We start from the raw sequence: 22,708 nt of genomic DNA on the forward strand, positions 1-22,708 counted from the left end.
AGATGGGGGTGGGGAGGAGGAGGGGGAGAGGTGGGGATGGGCCGGGGGGGCGGGGACGGGGGGTGTGCGAGGCGGCGGGGCTGAGCTGAGCCGAGCCCACGTGTGACGGGCTCTCGCCGCTGGCCCGGCTCGGCGCTCTCGGAGCTTCGCAGCCGCCGGGCGGGGGGAGGAGGCGGGGGAGGAGGGACGGAGATCTGGGGCTCGGAGCCGGCCGCCGCTGCGCTCCGCTTCGCTGTGGGGCTCGGTGTGTCGGGGGTGGGGGGGCGGGGGGGCTCCGCTATGGAGGCAAATGGGAGCCCAGGTACCTCGGGCAGCGCCAACGACTCCCAGCACGACCCCGGGTAAGTTTCCAGCCGCTGCCCACCGCGCCGCCGCGGGCTCGCTCGGGGCTGTGCGGGCGACGGTGCGGAGCGGGGCATCCGCGCGCCCCCCGCGTCCCCGCGCGCACCCCTGGGGCACTCGCATACCGTGGGGTGGCGTGGGGCGGCCACCTTCTCCCCCAGCCCACCTCTCGGCTCGCGCTCGCCCGCTCCCCCCCAGCTTTCCTTTTAGCTTTTGTAAGTTACACGTCAAAATGGCCGATCTGACATCGGTGCTCACTTCGGTTATGTTTTCTCCCTCTAGTAAAATGTTTATCGGTGGACTGAGCTGGCAGACCTCACCAGGTAAGGGAGTGAGGGGGGGACGCCTGGGTCCCCCCTTCTTGGCTTCTTTATTGCTCTTTGTTATCCCAGTGTAAGAGCCCCCCCTCCCCGCCATTGGCTCCCCACTTCTCCTGTGCAAGGTTATTTTTTTAAATAGCAAATCCTTTCCGAGCCCTCTACGCGACCTCTGTTGCCGAATTTCCCCCGCGTGTGCAAAAATATTGCAAAAACAAAACAGAATAACAACAGAAAACTACTTTTGCTTTTTGTCCTTGATCAAAATTTGCATTGCTTTTTTTCCCACTCCACACCTCCCACCCCCCATCTCTCTCTTTCTCTCTCTCTACAGATAGCCTTAGAGACTATTTTAGCAAATTTGGAGAAATTAGAGAATGTATGGTCATGAGAGATCCCACTACGAAACGCTCCAGGTAACGCATTTCCTTCTGGATTTTGCCTTTATTTTAGAACAAAGTTTTAGTTTTATTTTTGGAGGTGTCTTCGGAAGTAGCTAAGCGGATTTAGAATGGGGCTCAGGCGCGTGGCTGGGCTGAAACGTTACCCCCCCCCCCATAACCCCAAAGGTTATTGTTAATTAGAACCGAACTCTGGATTCAGAGCCGCCCATCTCTCCCGCTTGAAGTCATTTTCCTGTCGCTTCTTGTTCTCTTGTTTAAAATGACATTCAGCTTCATTCACTTTCCACAGTTTTTTTTTTATAATTTAAATTTTTGAGTGTATGCCTTCTTCCCACTCCCAAACTCAGAAGTCCTCTCTTTAGGAGGTGGATAAATATCTTACTGCCCGATTTCCTTTGGCATAAAACAAAGCCGTAAGAAAGGGAAGAGGAGGAGAGGAAACTGAGGCGGCCGGACTGGAGGCACCAGCGTGTTCCAAGTTACCTCTAGTCGCCCTGCCCCCCCCTCCCGCTTCCCCCCACTAACCTTGGTATTTTTCCCTCGCAAGGCAGAGGGCTGTGGGCTAGAGGAGAACAGAGAAAGCTGGTGGGGATGGGGTTGTATGGGGGCAACTTGTGCACCCCAGTCTGCATATAGGGTCTCCTTGTTGCTTTCAGTGGTGTCTCATTTTGTTTGTTTGTTTTTTTTCCCTCTTTGTCTCCTTCCAGAGGCTTCGGTTTCGTCACCTTCGCAGACCCAGCAAGTGTAGATAAAGTATTAGGTCAGCCCCACCATGAGTTAGATTCCAAGACGGTAGGTTGCTTTGTTGTTGTTGTTGTTTGCCCCTTTTCGGTGCCGGTCTGGGCATTGACAGCCCTGTTTAAAGGGACAGCGCCTTCTTTTGCTTCTATGCTAGAACTGGGTACTTTTAAACAGCTAGCGAGTTAGCTCAGAAGTTTGCAGCAGTGGCTGAATTTGGGGAGGGGTTTCTTTTGTAGTCTGTCCCGCTGCAGCTTCAGACGTTGCCAGGCTGAGGCTGGGGGGAGGGAGTGTCCGTTCCCTGAGAGGGTAGCCTCCCGCCAAGGGACCTTGCAAAGAAACTCCATCGGAGAGCAAATGGAACTTTCTTTGTCAGCAGAGCACACAGCCTGTGGCATTGGGTTCAGCTTGTAGAAGGAAGGCACAGCCTGCTTCCTGGTGGAGGGGGCAGGGATGGGGATGAGGGAAGGGGGTGCCTATCTTAGGTCCAGGCAACAGGTTTCTCTGGGGCTCCAAGTGATTTGAGAGGTGATTTGAGAAGGGAAGGGAGGTACTGACAGAACCAATTCCGGCATCCAGTGGGGTTTCTTCAGATGGTGTTCAATTGAAGGCTGATCAGGCCTGGGTTTCCAAGTGATTGCCTCGTTGCCTCCTGGTCCCCCGCCCCTCCGGCCCCCTTCACATCCTTTCATTTATGTATGGATACTTTTAAAACATTAGAAGTTTTTAAAATCCAGATTTTAGAGGTGAAAGTTCCTAGGTGGAGGTCAGAGAATACGGGGAAAATCTCAGTCTGGAATAATAACTGTGAAGATGGAGGAGGCTGGGGAGTTCTTAGTGGTTTGCTTGGCCCCCCCGGCTGGCTTCCTGCCACCCCTCCCTTCCCTGTATGCTCACCAGAATTTCATCAGGATTTTTCCCACTGCTTAAGGCAGAGGCCTCAAGGTGATATTTGGGATGTGGCTTTGGGCTGCCCAGAATGCTCCCGTTCTATTGTGAGCTCATGGAAGGTAAGTTAGCCGCCCACTGTAAAACTAGACCCTTACTCTCTTCTTCTGTAAAGTCAGCAGAATTCGAGGATCTTCCAAGCTCTCTGGTCTTTTAACACTGAGTAGAGGAGAAGAAGCACAAGGGTCAATGGGTCAACCCTTGGTGCACTCGAATTGAATTTGCAAACAACTCCTCTTTTTATGATCAAAGAGGTCAGGTGTTGCCCTTATCCCCCAAGAAAAGGCCTTGCACACTGAAGTCACTTTATTAATTGTCCTAGACTTGTCAGAGCTTGCAAGCCCAGCCTGTTTGTACTGTCAGATCATTTAATATCAAGAATGATCCCTGGTAAGGTGATAAGGAACGTCTGAACATTTTATTTTTTCCTCCTTGAATTCTTCGCTAGCCACATCACAGAGCTAGGAAGATTTCACAGGAAAAATTCAAAGCGGATTTGTCATTTCTTGTGCACTCCTTTTGCCTGGGTGGGAGAACTGGAGTTTGGTTTTAGTGGGTGCTGGCTAGTGAGATTCCCCAGTATCCCTCTGTATCCCTTGCTGGGCCTTGGGCTTTTCCACCCTAACTTGTTTTGTAGACATTTTGGTTGCTGTTACTTAGTATTACCTAGCTTTTGACTTTGTTTCAACGTTCAGTGCAGGAGGCAGAAGCGGTTGGTTTATTGACATGGAAACGAGGATCTTGTTTACTGTTACCTTAAAAGCTTTGTTTAGGTAAAGGCCATTCGCATCCAAAATAGTGCCCTAGTGTTTTCTAGAGGACCCTAGAGCCAGTACTAGTGCTGTACCTAAGTAACTAATGTTTTAATTTTAGGTAGTTTTCTTTTCTTTTTTTTTTTTTTTAAATAGTTGATTGGGATGTGCAAAAGGTTGGGATTTGCCTTCTTGCCTTGACGCCTCCTAGGCCTTGGAGATCTAAGTGTGGGAAAACTTTGCACATGGGAGAACGCTGCTCTCAGTGTGACATGCTCATGTCACCACCACACACATACAGTGCAGTCCCCAATTGGCTTTTGGTTTTGTAATTTTACATTTTTTTTTTAAATCTTAGCACTTCTTTTTCTTTGTACGTTCCTCACCCCAGCTCCCTGCCCTTTCCTGGATGCTATGTCATCTTTTCCCACACAAACAAGGTGGCTCTCACTGCCCCTGTGTGTCAGTCCGATCTCCCAAGCCTCAGGAGTGAACAAAGACGAGCATCCGTCTCAGTTTGGGCGCCAGAATGGAAATCCACACCTGTTGTATTTCTTTTGTAGAGAAACTCTAGTTTGTGCTGGGCACACCTGTAGACGCAGTCATATTAATCTTTAAGAAAGGGTAGTTTCCTAGACCCGAGATTGTGATCTGTTTTAGCTTTGGAAAAATAATCTCTCATTTCTCAGGTGGTGCTTAAAAGTGAAAAGCGCAAGGTAGATGTTTAGGTTTTTAAACTATCTTAATAAAAGTGATTTTGTCTTTGTATGTCTTACAGTCTGGGGCTCTAAGGGACCCAGGGATTATCTGGGGTGGGGGAGAGATTGTGTGTGAGCCTCTCCACCCCTGCAGTTTTTCCAATGTGTGATGATTATTTTCTTAAGTGACAGAACCAACATGAGGTTCAGATTTACTTTTTAAAGGGGGAAATTTATAACACGAAAGCCAGAGCTCATAAATAAATAACTTGTAGCAATACCCATGTCATTTTCCATGTTGAACTATACTCAAAAGATCTGTCACGGTTAGAAATCTAATGGGAACCAGTGATGGGATTTTTCTCTCTTTTTTTTTTTTTGAATTCTTTGCTTTTTTTTTTTTATCTAGGCAGTAACTTTTTTTCTCCTCACATCAGCTGTTAGACTCAGATGCTTCGGTGGGAATTGTGAAGCTCGTCACTGATTGAGAATCATGTGCTCTGCAAGCCGGCTGCTCACGTAGAATGGGGAGCTTTTTCCACTGGGGTGGAGGTGGATTGGGGGAATACCTGAATTATTGCATTAGATTCCCACTTCTGTCCAGTCATTTTCTTTTTAACCCTCCCTGCAATGGCCTTTCTAGTTTGGACTTTGGATTGTTCATCTAGTTTCATGCCTGTGGTTTTTGTTTTTTGTTTTTAATCCATGTGGATTTAATTTACACATAAACCTTTCTTTTCCTCTTTTATTACAGTTTTTTAAAAGAAATAAGTAATTGATATCTGCTTTCTTTGAGATATACCAACAAGGCAAATGCAAATGTTGTTTTTGAGAGTTCACTAGAACCCAGGTGTGTGTGTGGGGGGGGGGCGTCCACCCTCATTGCTCCTCCTCCCTGGGTTTCTCAAGTGTAGGGCTCTCAGATGTGAGCCTCCATACCTGGCTGCAAAAGATCTTTTGGATCACCCTGAGTAACTTCATTTTGCAAACGTAGTGAGTTAATCTGAGGTGAACACTGTGTTGAATATTGTTGATTTTCAATTTTTTTTAATTGCCAGGGAGAAGAAATATTCACCCATTTACTTATAGCTGGAGGAGCATTCATTTTGAGGGCTTTTTCTTTTTTTTTTTTTTCCCTTAAGATAACATTGTATCCATCTTCTGCCCCTCCCCACATTGCACTTTAAGCTCTGGGTACCATTTCATATTCTGGGTCTGTGGAAGAGAAGTCCCTTGTCTCAATAAGAGTGCATGGGTTCTGGCTTATAAAATGCGTGGTGGAACGTTTCAGAAAGGTGAAACTCATGAGTCCCCTAGGGAGAAGGATGGTGAAAGTTGGGATCCAAGCTGAAGGAGCTTTTGAATTGCCCAAGAAGTTACTAAAAGTTGAGGTCTAAGCCTGAGAAATGAGTGATTAATAATTAGGTGGTTGGTTATTCGTTTTTGTCTGCTGCTTCAAACTACTTCACTGACTTTTTCCTTTTTTTTTATTATTTTTTCCAGATTGATCCCAAAGTTGCATTTCCTCGTCGTGCGCAGCCCAAGGTAAGTAGGAGAGTCATGGATGGGATTTTAGCGGGACTTTCAAGCTTCAAACCGAGCATTGGCAGCTGTTGGAGGCTGGCGCTTGTGCATTCAGGGTGTCAGCAGAGGGAGGTGAAAAAGCCCAGGTGAGCAGTTCTGTGAGGTGACCCTGCACCTCCTTGTCAGCAAGCCACTGTCGGTTCCAAGCATCCAGCTGGGGAGAGGGGCAAATATGATCCTTCGCTCCTTCTCAGGAGGGCGCGACCACGCCTGCCGCATTTGAGTGTTCTATTTATTTTAAAGCAAGGCTGATATCCTATCAGGAAAAGCTGAACGTTTCCTGATGCCTCTCTGTGGAGGGCCTTCTATTGAGGCCTTTCAATCTGGACGGAGGAGGTTGAAACAACGCTGCCCCACAGGAGTGATACTGCGCTTGCACTTCTGTAAAGTGCAGAGTTAACAATGTTTCCCCTGTGCCTGCCAGTTGCAGTTCTGAGGCGGCAGCTGGAGGCAGCCTTGCAGCTCCTTTAGGCTTCTGGCGCTCCTGTTCCCCTCACACCTTTCTGTCCCTCGTACTTGAGTAAATCCTGTGTCCTTGACATTCTTGGGCGGGAGAAAGCCCTGAGGTTTCTAACTCTAGGCGCACAAAGAAAAAGGGCAATGGCTCTTGGAAAATTGAGTTTATTCCTTCACGCGGAGGCTCTCAGAGTGGAGAGCCTCTGATCATATAGAGGAGAAAATGGTTTTGCACGTTGGTAAAGAAAAAGGTATGGTAGTTTGAGGATTTCAGGTCTGGAACCTGCCACTTGAATGAGTGTGTGAATCTTTTTTTAAAGGATGGAATCCACATCCCTTCAGTCAGCAGAGTACATACTTGAAGGTGGCTTTCCCCCCTAACTCTTAAACAGATTGTAGCAATTAATGAAGAACTTAGATTCCTTTATGTGGCCTAAACTTTGGGGTTGGCTTTAGCTGTGTGTTACTTTCCATGAAGTGGGCGAGCGCTCCTCCCATCTCAGAATCTTGGAAGGATTTCTGTTCGTTCCCTAGTGTGAATCTTCAAATTTCCAGGTTAGTCATTGGATCACTCATGACTTGGATTAGATTTCCCTTTAGGGAAACTGGAAAAAGCCTTGACTTAGGGAAACTGGAAAAAGCCTTGACTTGGGGAAACATGGCTCCAGACCCACTCCCTCCGCGTTTCATCCCCCTCCCCTCACTGGTGGACATCCTTCTCCAGCCAGGAAGGCCGATTTTACGTTAATGTGCAGTGGCATTGGTTTTTCAAACATTCGACTCAAAAACAAGATAGACAGTATCTCAGGTTTGTCTCCATGTCCCAGCCTGGGGTGTTTGTGAGTTCTCAGGCAGTTGGAAAAGGCCAGTTGCCTTGCCAATTCAGGGATTTAGGAGCAGTACCCTGTCTTCACTTTGTGAAGGCCTTTCCTATCCTTTATCCACATCTGAATCCCAGGCCTGGCTCAGTTTCCTCGTCTCTGAACCTGGAGTGATATCCACTCCTTCACCAAGGTTCCTGTGAAAAATGAAAGCATGGCCTGGCGAGGGCCTCGCTGCGCATCACCGTCCCCGTTATTACTGGTTTAATCATCATTAGGATGGAGGGGGTGCGCAAGCTGGACCACCTGGCTTCAGATGCCAGCTGTGCCTGTCATTTGCTGTGGTGAACTTGGCCAAATCACTTAGCTTCCTTGAGCTTGTTTCCTTTTCTCATGGTTTCCTGTAGTAAGATAAACAAGCTTCTAGAAGGTCTAAGACATGGCGATGCCAACGTCTGATCCACTCTTATTCCTGATGATTTTTGAGTGGACTTGCAGTCTTCCTGCCTCTGAGCTGCTCTTTATGTTAGGGTCCCACACTCGTCCTCTGAGAGAACTAGTGATGATATTAATTGAATGTGTGTGCCAGGCACTTTGTGAGGGGATGATGTGTCACCTTTGTTGGACGGATGAGGCAGTTCAAACACTGAGGGGTTGAATACTGATATTTAAAAAAATACATCTATGCAATTTGCCTCTGTGGTTGGACTGCTGGCCTGCTGGAGTACCACTGGGCATTGTCTCCCTGTCAGAAGCGAGGGGACATGGCTCTCTGGGTTCAGCAGACCATGAAGAGCAGAACCAAAATCATTCTCAGTGAAATTCCAGGTTCTTGGGTTCTGGTCATTCTCCTCCCCTTGTGACATCATCCAATTTTGTGACACCATCTCGTGTTCTCTAACTGACTCCTTTGGAGTGTCCTTTTAGGTGGTTTGGGGGTTGTTCAGCCCAGAGGTTGTTGAGGTGCAGATGTGTCTCTGTTGGGAACTGGAATAGGTAGGGAAAGGACTTCCCCTGTTCGGTAATTTTCCCACAGAACTAAGCCTGGCCATCAGGGTTCCAGACCAAGGTGACTGTTGGGGAACTTTGAATGAAGCCTTATTTGTGTTTATCTTCCTTTCATAGAACTTCCGTGTGTCTCTGTGGGGGTCTTGGTGACAGGGCGGACTGTACCCTTCTGTCTGGACTGGGTCCTGGGCTCATTAATGATGTATCAGCTTGTGTTTCAGCTCAAACTCCTCTCTCTGCTTTCTGGCCGCCCCTCCCTGCTAACAGTTGCCAGAGAAATATTCCGTGGAGGTGTTAAACAGGACGGGTGGAAAGAAGCTGTAACTTGAGACCAGAGAAAATCTGTGGCAGTGAAGAACGTATTTCATACGAGTACTGTCATAATATTCTTTAATGTCTCGTATAAATAAAAATCTGTTTTGTCCAGAATTTTAACGAGCAACGAAGGCAGACTGTGGAGTCTTGCAGCTCAACATCTCCCCCTTTGTAATGCGCATGCTCGCAAGGCTTTATTATCCAGTCTAGGGACCACTCTTTGGAGGCCAGTGGCCGTTCATTAGGGAAGTACATCTTCATCAGGAAGAAATGGGATCATTCTGTGTCTTCCTATTTCACTGGGGCATTTCATTTTGTAAAATACATATAGGGATTCTCCCTCACCTCCATCTTTTTGAAAATTAAAACGGTCCTATAACTCTAAAAAGATGACTTAATTTGAAGGTGCTGCGGACTAGAGAGAGGCTGACAGAGATCAATCATGCCATTTCTTTTTTTTTCCCTGTCTCCTTTGGGTCAAAGTGTCAGCTGCCTGGGTGAATTTTGTGGCTTCCTTTTCTTTTGTGGAGGAGTGAACTAGACTCTAGCAGCTATGCAGCTACGGGCAAGAGCGGAGCCTGGGTATGACTCACCATCTGTCCTAATTGTCCTTGGGTATAAGAACACTGCTTTCCTTTTGGGGAGCGGTGGCAAACGACTTTAATCCCAGCACTCAGGAGGAAGAAACAGGCAGATCTCTGTGAGTTTGAGGCCAGCCTGGTCTACAGAGTGAGTTCCGGGACAAACTCAAAGCTACAGTGAAACCCTGTCTCACCAAAAAACAAAAAACAAACAAACAAAAAAGTTAATTTGAATACAACAAATAAAACTTTTGGAAAGCAATAACAGGAAAAAGTGGAGATTATGTTTTTGGGTTTTTGTTTTGGGTTTTTGTTTGTTTGTTTGCCTTTTAGTTTTTCAAAACAGGGTTTTACTGTGCAACCCTGGCTGTTCTGAAACATGAGTGCTGGGATTAAAGCCGTGCTCCACCACTGCCCGACTGACTTTATTTTTTAATGGACACACAAAAACATGTTGCATATGGAGCTGGAGAGATGGCTCAGTGGGGGGAGCCTTTGCTACTCCTGTGAGGTCCTGAGTTCTGGTCCCAGGACCCATGTCAGGTAGCTTCTAACCCCCTGTGACTTCAGCTCTAGGGAGTCACACACTCTGCTGATCTCTGCAGGTGCTTGCACACACGTCACACACCACACACACACACACACACACACACACACGACCGTTAAAAAAAGAGAAACCTAAAAAAAAATGATCTACCAGCAGGGGAGCATATGCTGTTTTGATTCATGTGTGTGTTCATTGTGTCCTGAAACTCGAGAGGCAGGGACCTTAGCCGCTGGTGTAGAGACATCTAGAGATGTCATTTGTTCAGCCGACCTCCAGTTGCCTTCAGTGACAGCTGGGTGACTGTGGACATACCACTGAAATCCCATCAAGCCTCAGTTTCCCACTTTTAAAAAGTGTTGTGCTCCTCACCACGTTATTTTGGAAATGAATACAGATTGTTGTTGGGATTTGCGTATGGTCAAGTGGCACCTAGCACATGTCTCCTGATACCATTATAGAATTAATCTTCTTCTACTTTTTTCAGAGGTCTCATGTATCCCAGTCCGGCCCCAGAATCATTTTGTAGCCAGTATTGATCTTGAACAGTTAATTCCAGCCTCTATCTCCTGAGTTCGGAGATTACAGGTCACCATACTTAGTTTTACGGAGTACTGGAGAGTCAACCTAGGGCTTCCTGCCTGCTAGGCAGCCTCTCTACCAAATGAACTATATTCCTACCCTTAGAATTACCTTAATAGAGTCAAGAAACTGCCATGGTAAAATGACTTCAGAAAAAAAAATCTTAATCGGAATATAAACCCGCTGGCTGCGTAGAGCTTTGGAGCTCAGTGTTTGGTAACTAAAGGAGTTGAGTCCTAGGCAGCTTTTTCTCACCAGAGGTAGCTGCAACCCAGTCATTTTCTGTTGGGTGCTTCTGAGTCACCACAGCAGTTAAGTTGTGGAGGGTTGAGCTAGGAGCCAGATTTTCCTGTTCCCATATTGTTCTTTAACGTTGCTTTAGGGTCCTAAAAGGTTCTCTGTGAAGCTTGCATCCAGATGGGTGCAGTGGCCGCCTGTGCACACCCCCTGTTCTGGGGGAGTGGTCTCTTGGCAGCATTTCAAGGGCGGAGGGTGAAATTCCGGCATCTGGCCCCCCCTTGCTGCTTGAGGTTGGGTCACCCAGCGTCTTGCCATCTTGGATGAACTGCAGCTGTCATCTCGGCAGCCATAGTTAAGTAGCCAGCTAGGCAAGTTTTCTTGGTCCTGCGAGGATGCCGTGGTGTGCCTGTGTCCCTTTTCCCCACCAGTAAGGACTTTGGAGGATTAATGGCTTAGCTTCTTGCTTGTCAGAGAGCCTCTCTTTCCTGTGTTCCATGTCCTTAGCAGGTGTCAACTCATGGAGGAAGGACACTTTTGTCCTACAAATGTCCTTTCGCTGCATGTTGCCATTCCTTCCAGACTGGGATTCCCTTGTTCCTGTCATTCTTCTAGGATGACAGAGCCCCTCTGTCCCATGTCATGTGGCTTTTGGTAAATCGGTGAGCCTCCTTCCTGTCCCCAAGCAGGGAGAGGGACATGGCAGTCTCTGAGGGCCCATCTTTTAGGCCTCTTGATATGGTGTGTATTCCAAGTGTCCACTTTTAGATTTTCATACCTGGAAATTCTTCAGCTGCAAGCCCCAGAATACACCACGGTTGTGTGACCCTTCCTCTTCTATGACTTACTGAATTTAGAGTGTTAATTCACATGAGGTCACGTGATGGCACAGCAAGTGGCTGGCCCCAAGAACATACCTGCACACCTCTCACCACCCTTCAGCTCACTCATTGCTCCCTCTTGGCATGGACTCTCTTTTCCATGAGGGCATCTGAGAGCCCCTCATTGCTTCCTTGGACGTCCTGCTGCCCATGGAGCAGTTTAAATGCATTGGCCTTGGGTTTTGTCCCCTTTAAGATCCCTGTGAGGGCCCCTTTCCAGCTTATCTCACATCTTTCTTCACTTCCATGGCTTTGGGACTGAGACCTTTGTCCCATCTCTCTGTGCCCTTCTCTCTGATGCATCCCATGGCTTGAGCTATCCCGGCTTCCGCATGAAGCCGAGTTCTGCACTGTCTGCTGATGCCTCGTTAGGTGGTGTCGTCATGCACACACCACAGAGCATCTTCAGCTCACACATGCCCGATGAAGCGTTCCTGGGCAGCATACCCTTCAGGGACCCCTGTCGTGTGTGTGTGTGTGTGTGTGTGTGTGTGTGTGCGTGTTCGTGCGCGCGCGCGTGTGTGTGTGTGTGTGTGTGTGCGTGTGTGGTGACTAAAATGAACCGGCATGGAGCTCCTTTCTTTCTCTGGATTTCCAGCATCTTAGCTTGGTGTCTTTTATGGCTCTTGGAGCCGTTGGCAACTAATGGAGCACCTACATCCTTTAGAGGTTGTGGGAAACATTTCCTCAGTTATTCCTCATGGAGTGCCCAGTGCGTGCCAGCCACCCTGGGGCTCTGGAGATAGTGTGGACAGGAGGACCAGGCCTCCTCACTCACTGAACCTTCATTTCAGCGGGGCTGCATGAATAAAGCAGACGGGTTAGGGTATCACAGATTATCAGGCATGAACCCGTAAGCCAGGCAGAATCATGCTGGGGTGGGGAGAGGCCATCCCTTCATTAACGCATGCAGTTATCACTTTCAGTAGTTAAACGATTATTTACCAAGGTATTCTGTTCTGAGTTTTGCAGTATTTTACCTTCAAGCCTTGTTGCCTGTACCAGGCAGTAACCCCAAAGGTACAAGTGCATTGTCCACGGCTAACAACCAAGCCTCTTAGCTCTCCGAGAGGTCTTGTACATCGTACAACTTTGATTTAAATGGAGTGGATGAAAAATGATGGAGACACTGTTGTGGGGTCAGCGACAGCAGTGACCTGTGTGACAAGAGCGGACATGATCTGCACAGTAGAGGAGGCTGGGGGCTGCCTGTGGGGGATGGCCCTCTAGTCTGAAGTAGTTTGGTGCTGGTTCTTGAAGAGCGACAAGGAAGAAGAATGTCGGAGTGCTCTAAGGCCAGGGAGAGAGTCTCGGGCTTGGAAAGTAATACACACTGGGGTCGGGTTTGATGGCCAGGCATATTTTGGCATAGGGGCGCTGCCCAGGGTGCTCTGAGATCTTCTGAACCCCCAGAGAAGTCAAGGTCATTGAGAAAATGGTTGGTTCTCTTTCTGGGAGACTGTCACACACTGGACTCATGGCTTATGCTTAATGGGTAATTTCAGATTGTTTTCCAGGGCTGTAGACCATCTCAGGTATGAGGCTCTTGGTAGAAACCCCTCTGATCTTTGGGATGAGTGGGCAGCTTACAGAGTCTGCCATTCTGATGTTTGTACCTCTTACCCTCCCCCCCCCCCCTTCTCTCTTCTTAGTAAGGGACTACAGTGTAGACCACATTGTACAGTTCTGTCCTCTGTCCTTGTCGAAGCTGTGGTCATGACCTCTGCCTGTGTGGACAGTGAGGTGACATTTTTCCATATGGAAATCGCAGATTGCTTCTGATGCCCCTGCCCTGTTGCTGAGAACATTGGACCTGAGACTTCATAGGTCATGGCAGCTTGTGTCGCCTTTGCTTGGTGGCTGCTTAGAGGGAAGAGCCTGTATGTTGGGAATCTCTGAGCCTGCTTTCCCTGTGTGCTGTGCAGGGCGGTGGGCGTTCTCTTGCCACAGTTACCTGCAATGGTTGGTTCAGCTGGGCAGCTATCTTTTTGGGTGCCAAGTTCAGCGTTCTGATGCCTGTTCTCCCTCTCTCGAGGATGGCACCACACTTCTAAGTATCTGGGAAGGTGTTTTCTCCCTACCCCTCAGGTGTATACCTGGCTTACTGTATTTGCTTATTTTAGTTTGAGATTTTGAATATTTAAAAAAAAATGATTCAAAAATAGTACCTGATGTTGCAGGACAGTACCAAGCCTCATTACAGTGATCTCTCGTCACCCTTGATAGAACCGCCTCTCTACAGATGGGTGAACTGAGGCCTGTGAAGATGAACAGCTTTGTTGAAACCACAGAAATAGCAAGAATCAGGTTTGGCCTTTGGACCCGAGTCCAAGGGAATCCCAAGGTCTCATTCCCCTGAACTCTAAGCTTCCTCTGCTTCATCCAGTATGAGTGGTATATCCAGCCTGAGACTTGTCTGCTACGCCAGCATCTTCGTAGAGAACAATGCCATATCTCATTGTCAAATGATTGGATGCCTCTGGTAGACTTTAATTTCTTCTACTTTGTCCGAATGTTATATAGTAACCAGGCTGGCACATAGTATTTGTTATAATCTATCCAGGAAGCTCCAGGGTATTTTCCCTTAGTTGTTTATATCTGAGAACTTGTTAGCATAGTGAAATGACACTTCACTTAATGCTTTTATGCTTCAATTTGTTTTTGGTTTTTTGTTTGTTTTGTTTTCTGTGAAATGGGACCTTCCTAGACTTGTTCAGGAGGATGAGATGAGGTGATGTCTCTGGGTACAATGGGAGCATTGGTTACCTGTCACTGTCCCTAGAGAGGACACTGTACTGTAAGAGACCGTACCCAGCAGCCTGCAGATTGCTTGGCGTGGTTGCCCTTTTTGTAGGTGATGCAAGGTCCAGCACACTGAGATGGGAAGCTTGGTGTCTGCGGCTTGGCCGACTCTCGGTGTCCTGGCTTTCAGGGCGAGATAGTATGCACCCTTTATCTTGGCCATGCTCAGTGGGTGTGAGGAATTCATTTCCTTCTCTGTGTAGGACACCTGTGTTTTTGCTGCCTTTGAGAATACCGTCCTAGGCTGCAGCTAGGGAAGAGCTGAGACCCCACTGTGAGAGAGGTCTCTTCCAGGGCCTGCGCTCTCCCAGGGCTGGTCTTTATCTGCCTGGGGTAGTTTCACCAATGACTGATCTGAAAGCCCCTCGTTCATTTATTTGTCACTGGCTGTGACAGGCAAGTTAATGCTAATGGATTCTTTTTTTAGCCTGTTGTCTGGGATGTTTCTCCCAAATGTCCTGAAATCTATGGCATTAGGGGAATGTGTAACTTTTATGGTAGAGGTGGATTTAAAAGATAAATAGGGTTTTGTGTGCAAGGGACTTGCATTTAGGTTCGGGGCAAGAGCGGCCAAGTGGGGGGCGCTGGGCAAGCAGAGAGTCGTCTTTTTAAGAAATCCATTCAGAGCTCTAAATTGCTGTTTCTGTTTCAATTATGTGACAATTTCAAGGGTTTAGAAAAATCTAATAAAATGGTCTTGATGATGCATTCTGGGGACGACAGTGCTTCGGAAAGATGCCGGAGAATAAATTCCTTGGGGGTCAAGAGATTGTCGTTCCTGCCACCTCCAGGCCTCCTTCATCTGGGCTTTTACATTTTTATTGTTTTGAAGGGCAGGAAAAACGGTGTAGGAATGCATTCAGGGCTTCATCCGTAGCCTCCACCGAAATGAATTATTCTCTTTGCGCAGTTGCAAATACATGGCCACCGCGCTCTTTTCTTTTTTCTTTCTTTTTTTTTATCCTAAGATGACATACTGTAAACGACTTTCAGAGCATGATTTGTGTGTGTAGTGATGTTGAATAAAGCACCAAAGAGAAGCCACTGGAGGGGGGGAGATGGGAAGCTCTGGGAGAGGTTTTTCTCCCCTTTCTCCAATCAAAGCTCTTGATAGTTTCCCAGAGAACAGAAGTTTACAATGGGAGCCAGCTTCTGGCCTGCTTATGGCAGCAGGGTGCAGAAAGACACAGTGTAGCAAAATGGGATGCTGAGTGACATTAATGAGGTGGCCACTCTGGTGGGAGGGAGGCAAGGAACCGGCCAAGTCCCGGTTCCCATGATTTGTTTCGTGCACTTTTGTGTGCATGTGTGTGTGCCTGTCCCTGTGTGTGCACATGCATACATTTTGGCTTCATCCTTTTTTCCAGTGGTGGGTTTGAATGCCAAGCCCTGATAATATGTTGAAGTAAGTGCCCTGCACACAGACTGACTGGGTTGGTATCACCTATTTCCAGTTGCTGCACAGTCAAGTTTGAAATGAAAAAAGAAATAAAAATTGTATTTTGTGTGTGAAAGTGTGCACATGCGTGTGCACCATGTCATGCGCGGGGAGGTCAAAGAACAGCTCTCCAGAGTTATTTCTCTCCTTCCACCCTGTGAGTCCCTGGGCTGGAGCCCCGCCTAGCAGGCTGGACAATGAGTGCCCCCCCCCCCCCCCCAAGCCATCTCTTCAGCCCAGAAGTCAGCCTTTAAAGTGGGTGGTGTTTTGTTCTGCCCTGTGGGTCCCTGCTGGAACCGGATGGGCGATTGTGAGGCCAACACCACAGAGCTGGACATTGTCGGTACACTGGAAGGGAGAGTATGAAAGCTCATATTTTCATTTCTGAAATGGATTCCAGCCATGGGAGGAGAAGAAAACCTGTAAATCACCAGGCATGGTGGCGCACACCTTTAATCCCAGCATTTGGGAGAGGGAGGCAGGTGGATCTCTATGAGTTTGAGGCCAGCCTGGTCTATAAAAGTGAGTTTCAGGACAGCCAGGGCTGTTACACAAAAACCCTGTCTGGAAAAACCTAAATGAAAAGAAAAGTAAAGAAAAGAAAACCCGTAAAAATACAGTGAGGTTTTATTTTGTTTTTTGTTTTTGTTTTTTTTTTTTTTTGTAATCCCAGAAAGGTCCTTTTCTGATAACACTTCACATGATGACATGAATAGGTCATCGCAACACATGCCCTTTAAATCATCTAGTGTCGTGGAGAGTTCTGCGTGTCCATGTTCAGTTTGCGGTGAGAATTTCCCACTCCCGGAGAAGAACTGCGGCTGTGCCGGTAGCTCACCTGGGAATCCGGGGAGAGGTGCCGCTTTGGGGACTCTGACTTTGTAGTGTCCTTGGCTTCGTTGTCAACCTGTTTCAGAAGGAAGCTGGTACCTTCATCTCCTTCACTGTGACACTGGAATAATACTGTTCAGAATGACAGGCAAGTGTTGGAAAACCTGCTAGAAGCTTCTAGAGAAGAGCTTGCCGGTGCCTGAGTGGGGTAGATGGAAACACAGTGCATATTAACCAGGGCAGCCTGTTTTTACACCTCTCACCCCTTTTCCCTTGGGGCTAGCTCCCCAAGGATCTTTTTTAGAGGCAAGCAAACAAAAGGGTTTCTCTCTCTCTCTCTCTCTCTCTCTCTCCCTCTCTCTTTCTCTCTCCCTCCCTCCCCCTCCCTTCCTCTCTCTCTTTCACGCGCGCGCGCGCACACACACACACACACACACACGATAATGCTTAGGCGAAGCCAGCTGCTTCCTATGTAGTCCCATCCACCAGGGGAAGGTGGCTCCAATGAGGCTGTTGGACCCTGGGCTGAGCATCTCCTTAAGACTGCTCAGTCTATATGTTTCCTCATCTGTTTTCAAAGCAGATAATTGGTTTTAGTGAGAACTTCTGACTTGATTAGGGGGCCCTTAGGAAATTAAAGTGTGTTTGAATTTCACAAGTATAATTTTAATTATGCACATTTTGCATTTTTCACTAGGGAGCCAGGTTCAGGGCTTGTTTTCCTACACTAATAGGGGCAGTGAAGTAGACGATGACAGAACGTCTTTAAGAGTAAAAATCCTTGGGTCCAGTCATGCATTTGTCTTGTACATAGTGGACAGATTAACATCCCTTCATGTCCCATGTCATAACCCTTGTTAAAGATGGTTTCCATCGTACCAAGGCACCTGTAGAGCTAGCTGACACCATAGGGCAGTGGGGACTGGCTCTTGCTGTGTGTTTTTCTGCTGTACGCGCCAGCAGAATTTAATTCAAGCCTTTAAGAGTGCAGGTCCTGACTGTAGCCTGTGTTTGGCACGATGTACCCTTAGCATGTCATCATTGTCTTTATTGCCACATCATCTTGTTTTCTCCGTCCACGCCTTCCCAGCATCAGCTCTCCTGGTTGCCCCTCTTTATCATGACCCTGCTGGGGTAGAGTTGAGCCACCGATGGGATGACCCTCAGATAGTGGCAGGCTGCGCTGAGTCCCTGGCCTCCAAGAGAAGGCGTGGTTGTGTTTATGGGAAATGAGTCTTTTGCAGAACTTTGAGGTCTGGGCCAACAAAACCCTCATGCGCCAGGGAAAGCATTCGTGGGTTTGAACTTCAGCGTCCTCAGACATGTCACTGTGTGCGCGGACTATAAATAAATAGCTTTCCAGAGGGCTCCTCTGATATTCCAGGCTCTCGTCTTGCTTATTGGCAGAAGAGATAAATTGACTAGTTCTTCCGGACAGAGACATGAAGCCACCCTGTGAACGACTCGGTGTTGTACAGGTTGGGACCTGAGAACATGGGAAGTGAGAATCTTGCATATACGCCGGATGCTTCCCATCCTTTCACCCTGTGCTTTCTAAGTCATGGACTTTGTTATTTGTATCACTTCCTGTTGAGGTGTTACTGCTTCCTGGATTCCTGAACTAGGCTTCCTGAGTTCGAATCCTTGCTCTGCCAGGTACCATCTGTGCAGCCCCAAGCACATTATCTGAAGTATTCCGTACTCAGTTGTCATTTGTAAAGTGGACAGGTTCTAGCACCTTCACAGGGTTGTGGCGAGGATGAGCTGAGTTAGCATAGTACATGCTAACGTGGTGTCTAGGACATGGAATATTACATATGTGTGAATTAGGAGCTGTTAGGAAGGGCACTGTCCTGTGACAAGTTTGGCTAACTGTTGTCTGCCTGAGATGGTGCATGTGCTACTGTCTGCTGTCTTACATATTTTTTATGTAATATTTGAGGAATAAAAAAGTGTGTGTGTGTGTGTGTGTGTGTGTGTGTGTGTGCAGTTAGAGAAAGTCACCAAGGTTCAACTTCTTACCACGTTGTGTTTTGAATGTTTTAACTGCTTGTGTGTTTGTGCATGCCTGGTACCCAGGGAGGCCAAAAGACATTGGATTTCTCTGGAACTGAAGCTGCAGGTGGCTATGAGCCACCGTACGACTGCTGAGACTTGAACCTGGATCCTCCAGACGAGTGCCAGTGCTCTTAAGTGCTGAGCCCTGTCTCTAGCCCTTTAAATCCATTTTCTGAAAGCTGCTTATGGGATCACACATCTGTAATTTCAGCACTTTGTAAGTGGCAGACTTCTAGAAAGAGCAGGAGTTGGAGCCATCCGCAACTCTGTAGCTATCTTGAGGCTAGCCAGTAACTAGCAAGAAAAACAAACAAACAAAAAAGCTGTCTTGAAAATGGGAAAGTTAGCTGGGCATTAGTGACACAAGCCTTTAATCCCAGCACTCAGGAGGCAGAGGCAGGTGGATCGTCACTGAGTTCAAGACCAGCCTGGTCTACAGAGTGAGTTCCAGGACAGGCTCCAAAGCTACGCAGAGAAACCCTGTCTCGAAACACCCCCCCCCCAAAAAAAACCCCAAAAAACAAAAAAAAAAACTGGAAAGAAAATGGGAAAGTTTACAGAGTGTCCTGATGGGGTGAGGACATCATGCCTTAACTGGTGCATCTACCTGCCCATGAGATGAAAGAGAGGTTGGTGATCTTAATTTGCACAAAGGGCGCTGCCTCGGGGTTTCATACCACACAAACCCCATTCAAGGACATAGAAATGCCTCAGGGTTCCTAGATGGCACTTCTAGTCCTGGATTAATTCATTGGTGCTGGAGGCAAACCAGAAGGGCAGAGCTGGGTGGTGAGAGTCTGATGAGAAGGAAGAGCAGCTTCTAGAAAAACGAACAAAAAAAGACCTCTAGTTGTGAGGCATGTCACCTGAGACTACTGAGATAGGCAAAGTCACCTCTTTCGTAAAACCTTTGGGTTCTAGGGGATATGGAACATTGGCTTTTACTCTGCAAACCCTCGAACCCAATTGCATGAGTGGGGTAAGTTTGACAGAGCTCAGGAAAATAACCACGGTCCTCAGCCAGTTCTTGGGAGATGCTGACCCTCAGACTTCCTGTCTGGCCTGGGAAAGCCTCAGGTATCTTAGGACCCTGGAGTGGGGTCCTGATTTCCTTGCTCTCTTCCAAGGTAGGCCCCTCTACTTGATGTCCACTGGGTGTCGTTTCCCAGGGGCTGGGAGTAATTGTAAGTGGACCTGTAACGTGGGCGCCGTGGCTGTGGATGTTAGTGTGTGAGAGGAAGAAGGATAAGGTATGCGGAAGCCAAGGGGGTGGTCAGGAGGAGGGAACAGCGGCAGATTACATTGACTAATTGTAGGGAAAAAGCCATATTTGCTGCTCCATTAAGTGGTCGCCAGGCTATGAAGCAGTTTATTGTAATTAATACAGAAACAGCAAATAAGAGTCGAGTCGGGAGTGGAGGGTATCTGGCAGCCCCTCCCGGCTTGGGCTGTCTGTGCTCATTGCCCTTTCCGGGAGTCTCGGGGTTTACCATGGCGGGAAGTCATCGGCCAGTTTTCTGCTGGTTTAGTATGACAAATAGAAAAGCTCTCTTGCCGGATCTCTCCTCCAGGCTTCTTGGGGGTCGTTACGTCTTCGGAGGGTGGAGGAGGAGAGACAGGCCCGCCCATGCTGCCATTGCTATTCTTCCCACAGTTACTTTAATTTCAGCACATGCGAGTGGCAGCTTACATGTCCAAGTCCGTCGAGTTATGGGCCGTGTGGAGTTGTGATTGCTTTCCTTGATGATTTCTTGTTTAAATCAGCAGTGCTCTTAATTTTCCAGATGAAGTAAAAAGAAAATTGGAGACTCCCCTCCCGCCCTGTGTCTCTTCATCCAAGATTTCTGAGCGTGACTCTGATTTGGAGGGTTAATATTAATTAGGAACCGGGCTAGACCTTGGTTGCTTGATGAGGTGGCTTCAACTGTCCTGAGAAATAGGGCGACTCTCCTTTGCACATTCTTGCTTTTGTGTGGAAGCTTCTGGGCTTAGAAACCAAAGGAATATGTCTGCAGGGAGGGGGGTGAGAGCAGAAGATTCTCATTATAGCAGTGTCGTCGGCTCTCCTGGGTCGAGACTCCAGAGGAATGACTGGCAGGAGATCTGGGTTCACAGGGAGTGGGACGGGCGCCGAGTGGGGTGGGGCTGGGGAGTGCTGGAGAAGGTGGACTTACTTGTTATGAGGCTAATATTCTATGCCTGGCTCAAAGTGGGGAGTACTGAGATAGTTGGGGGGAGGACAGCCCTATCTCTGTCCTGTAGAGTTTGCATCCTGCAAGGCCACGTCCATGAATCAGGTTTTCGTAAGATTCCTTACTGAAATGCAGTTGCCCTGAATGCGACAGAGATGGTGGGTCGTTCTCATAGCAGGGAAGCAGACATCCCGTAGGGGTTTTAGAGGGGTTTATGGACATGACCATCAAAGCTGAGCTGGAAGAGTGAACTTCGGGAAGGAAGGACCAAGGGGTGTTCTGCGTACTGTGGAAAGTCGGGGTGTCTGGCATGCTGAGGGTGGGCGGTGAGGCTGGGAAATAGGCACTGGTTGGGCTCTAAGGCCTCAAGTGGAGGGAGTGGAGCGTGGAGATAGGCCGTTCTGAGTTGGGGCAAGATTACTGACAGTCTGTGTGCGAAAGGACTTGCGAGAAGCCCCGGCAGATATGTACTTGGGACGGAAGTTACCGCAGTGATCCCAGTGAGCAAAGATGGCTGACTATGGAGGGTGGAGACAGGAGGCAGAGCTGAAGTGCACTTGAGAGGCAGCATCAGCTTGGTGGTTTGCACGACAGGACTAGGAAGTGTTGAGGGTGTAAGGCCAATTAGACTTTCGTGTGTGTTGACAGAGTCCTAGACCCTGCCTGCATGAGAGCAAAAATGATGGTTTCTCGTGCACGGAACATAGGGAGATGCTCCAGGCTCCGGGCTGAGTGTAGCCCCTTAGCTGGACCTTTGCACAGGCCCTTTTGCTTCTTATTCTTACGTATTTTAGACATTTTATTATGTTATATGTGTGTGTTGTGTGTTTGTGGGAGGGGGTTGCATGTTATGGCATGCAATGTGGGGATCAGAGACAACATTGTGGAGCTGATTCTTACCTGTGGGTCCCAGGTCTCAAGCTTAGGTTATCAGCCTTAGTGATTGACATCTTGGCATGCTGAGTCATCTTACTGGCCCTCCAAGAGTGCTTTCAAAGCCTCATTTTCAACACACTGCACCTCAGTCTTGCGCACGTGACCACTGCTGCAGAGGCACATACTCTGCTTTTACACAAGAAAGGTGGGCCGGTCAGAAGCCAGTGCTTAGTCTCTACCAAGCCTTTTGTATAAGAAATGGGGGAGGGAGAGCCGGTATAGTTTACTCCTTAGGGCAACTCAGAGAAAAGTCAGGGTCAAATAGGCAGAGAAAAGGATGCTCTAACTAGGGCTGTAAAGCCCGAGATAAAACAACCTAAAGATGTAGATTCCGTCCATTTAGAATATGCAATGAGGCTGAAGGGATCAACAGATGACATTAGCATTTAAAGACTGTCCCTGCTCTGACCTCCCTGCTGCCTGTATTTTCTTGAGATCAAAGCAAGAAGATGGGGGAAAGAGTTGACACTCAGTTCAGTTTCTGACCATGTTTGAGATAACCTTGTTTTACAACCTTGGGTTTCTCAATCTTCGTTTGGGTTTGACAGACTTATTTTAAACAAAAAGCAGAGGGTGTGTTTTAGTGATGGGGGCCCTCAGAAACACCCAGAAAGGGGTTTGAAAGACCTCAGGAATCAGGTTGGTGGTCTATTGCTGTGGTTGCCAAGGGTTGGGAGGTGTTAGTAACCGGGAAGTTTCTCTATGTTATTTTTCTTACTGCTTCTCCGAGGAGAAGTCTGGAAGGTATATGGAGACCGGACAGGCCTGAAGAATTCCCACCTCCTGCTGTATAATAAATCTGATACTAAAATTAGTGCCGGGTCTCCTGAGCCATAATTCTTGCTGAGGCAGTAAAGAAGTGTTGTGTATGCTCACGCTAGTGTGCCTGTGTGTGTCCAACTTGTCTCTCAGGACTGTGGGATGTCAGATAAGTAACTGGGTCTCACAATTGATTTCTGTTTGACGGTATCTCCTCCGCGCCCTGCTTCCTCCCCCTCTCCTGTGATGGAAGTGTGAGGAGTAGGTAGAGGGTGGGTAGAGGGGAAATATTACCGCTTGTCTTCCAGGTTTGTGTAAATCTCTGTCACGTAGGTAGATGTTCTTTGAGAATCTGTTGGAATGTTTTATAATTGAGTGTTTAACTTTGGTGACAAGACATTACTCAACTCCTCACAGGCATCTTCCTTATGCTCTGGGTGGGGCCAGAGTTTCCTTCTTAGGGAACTGCATCCATGGAAGGGAT

The 22,708-nt window shown here is 47.9% G+C and overlaps 1 protein-coding gene across 8 annotated transcripts in view; it reads left to right on the forward strand.

The window, feature by feature from the left end:
- Positions 1–269: 269 nt before the first annotated feature.
- Msi2 (musashi RNA binding protein 2) overlaps positions 270–22,708 on the forward strand; it is a 370,828-nt gene continuing 348,389 nt past the window's right edge. For all 8 annotated transcript variants that reach the window (XM_041664105.1, XM_041664106.1, XM_041664109.1 and 5 more), the window contains exons 1-5: positions 270–341; positions 625–665; positions 994–1,075; positions 1,771–1,855; positions 5,703–5,744. In XM_041664105.1, coding sequence (XP_041520039.1) covers positions 280–341; positions 625–665; positions 994–1,075; positions 1,771–1,855; positions 5,703–5,744 — 312 coding nt within the window. In that variant the 5' untranslated portion in view covers positions 270–279. The remainder of the gene's footprint in view (positions 342–624; positions 666–993; positions 1,076–1,770; positions 1,856–5,702; positions 5,745–22,708) is intronic.

Source organism: Microtus oregoni, unplaced genomic scaffold (genome assembly GCF_018167655.1).
Source record: "Microtus oregoni isolate MIOR12 unplaced genomic scaffold, Mior012 000015F_ref0000493, whole genome shotgun sequence".
NCBI classification, from domain to species: Eukaryota; Metazoa; Chordata; class Mammalia; order Rodentia; family Cricetidae; genus Microtus; species Microtus oregoni.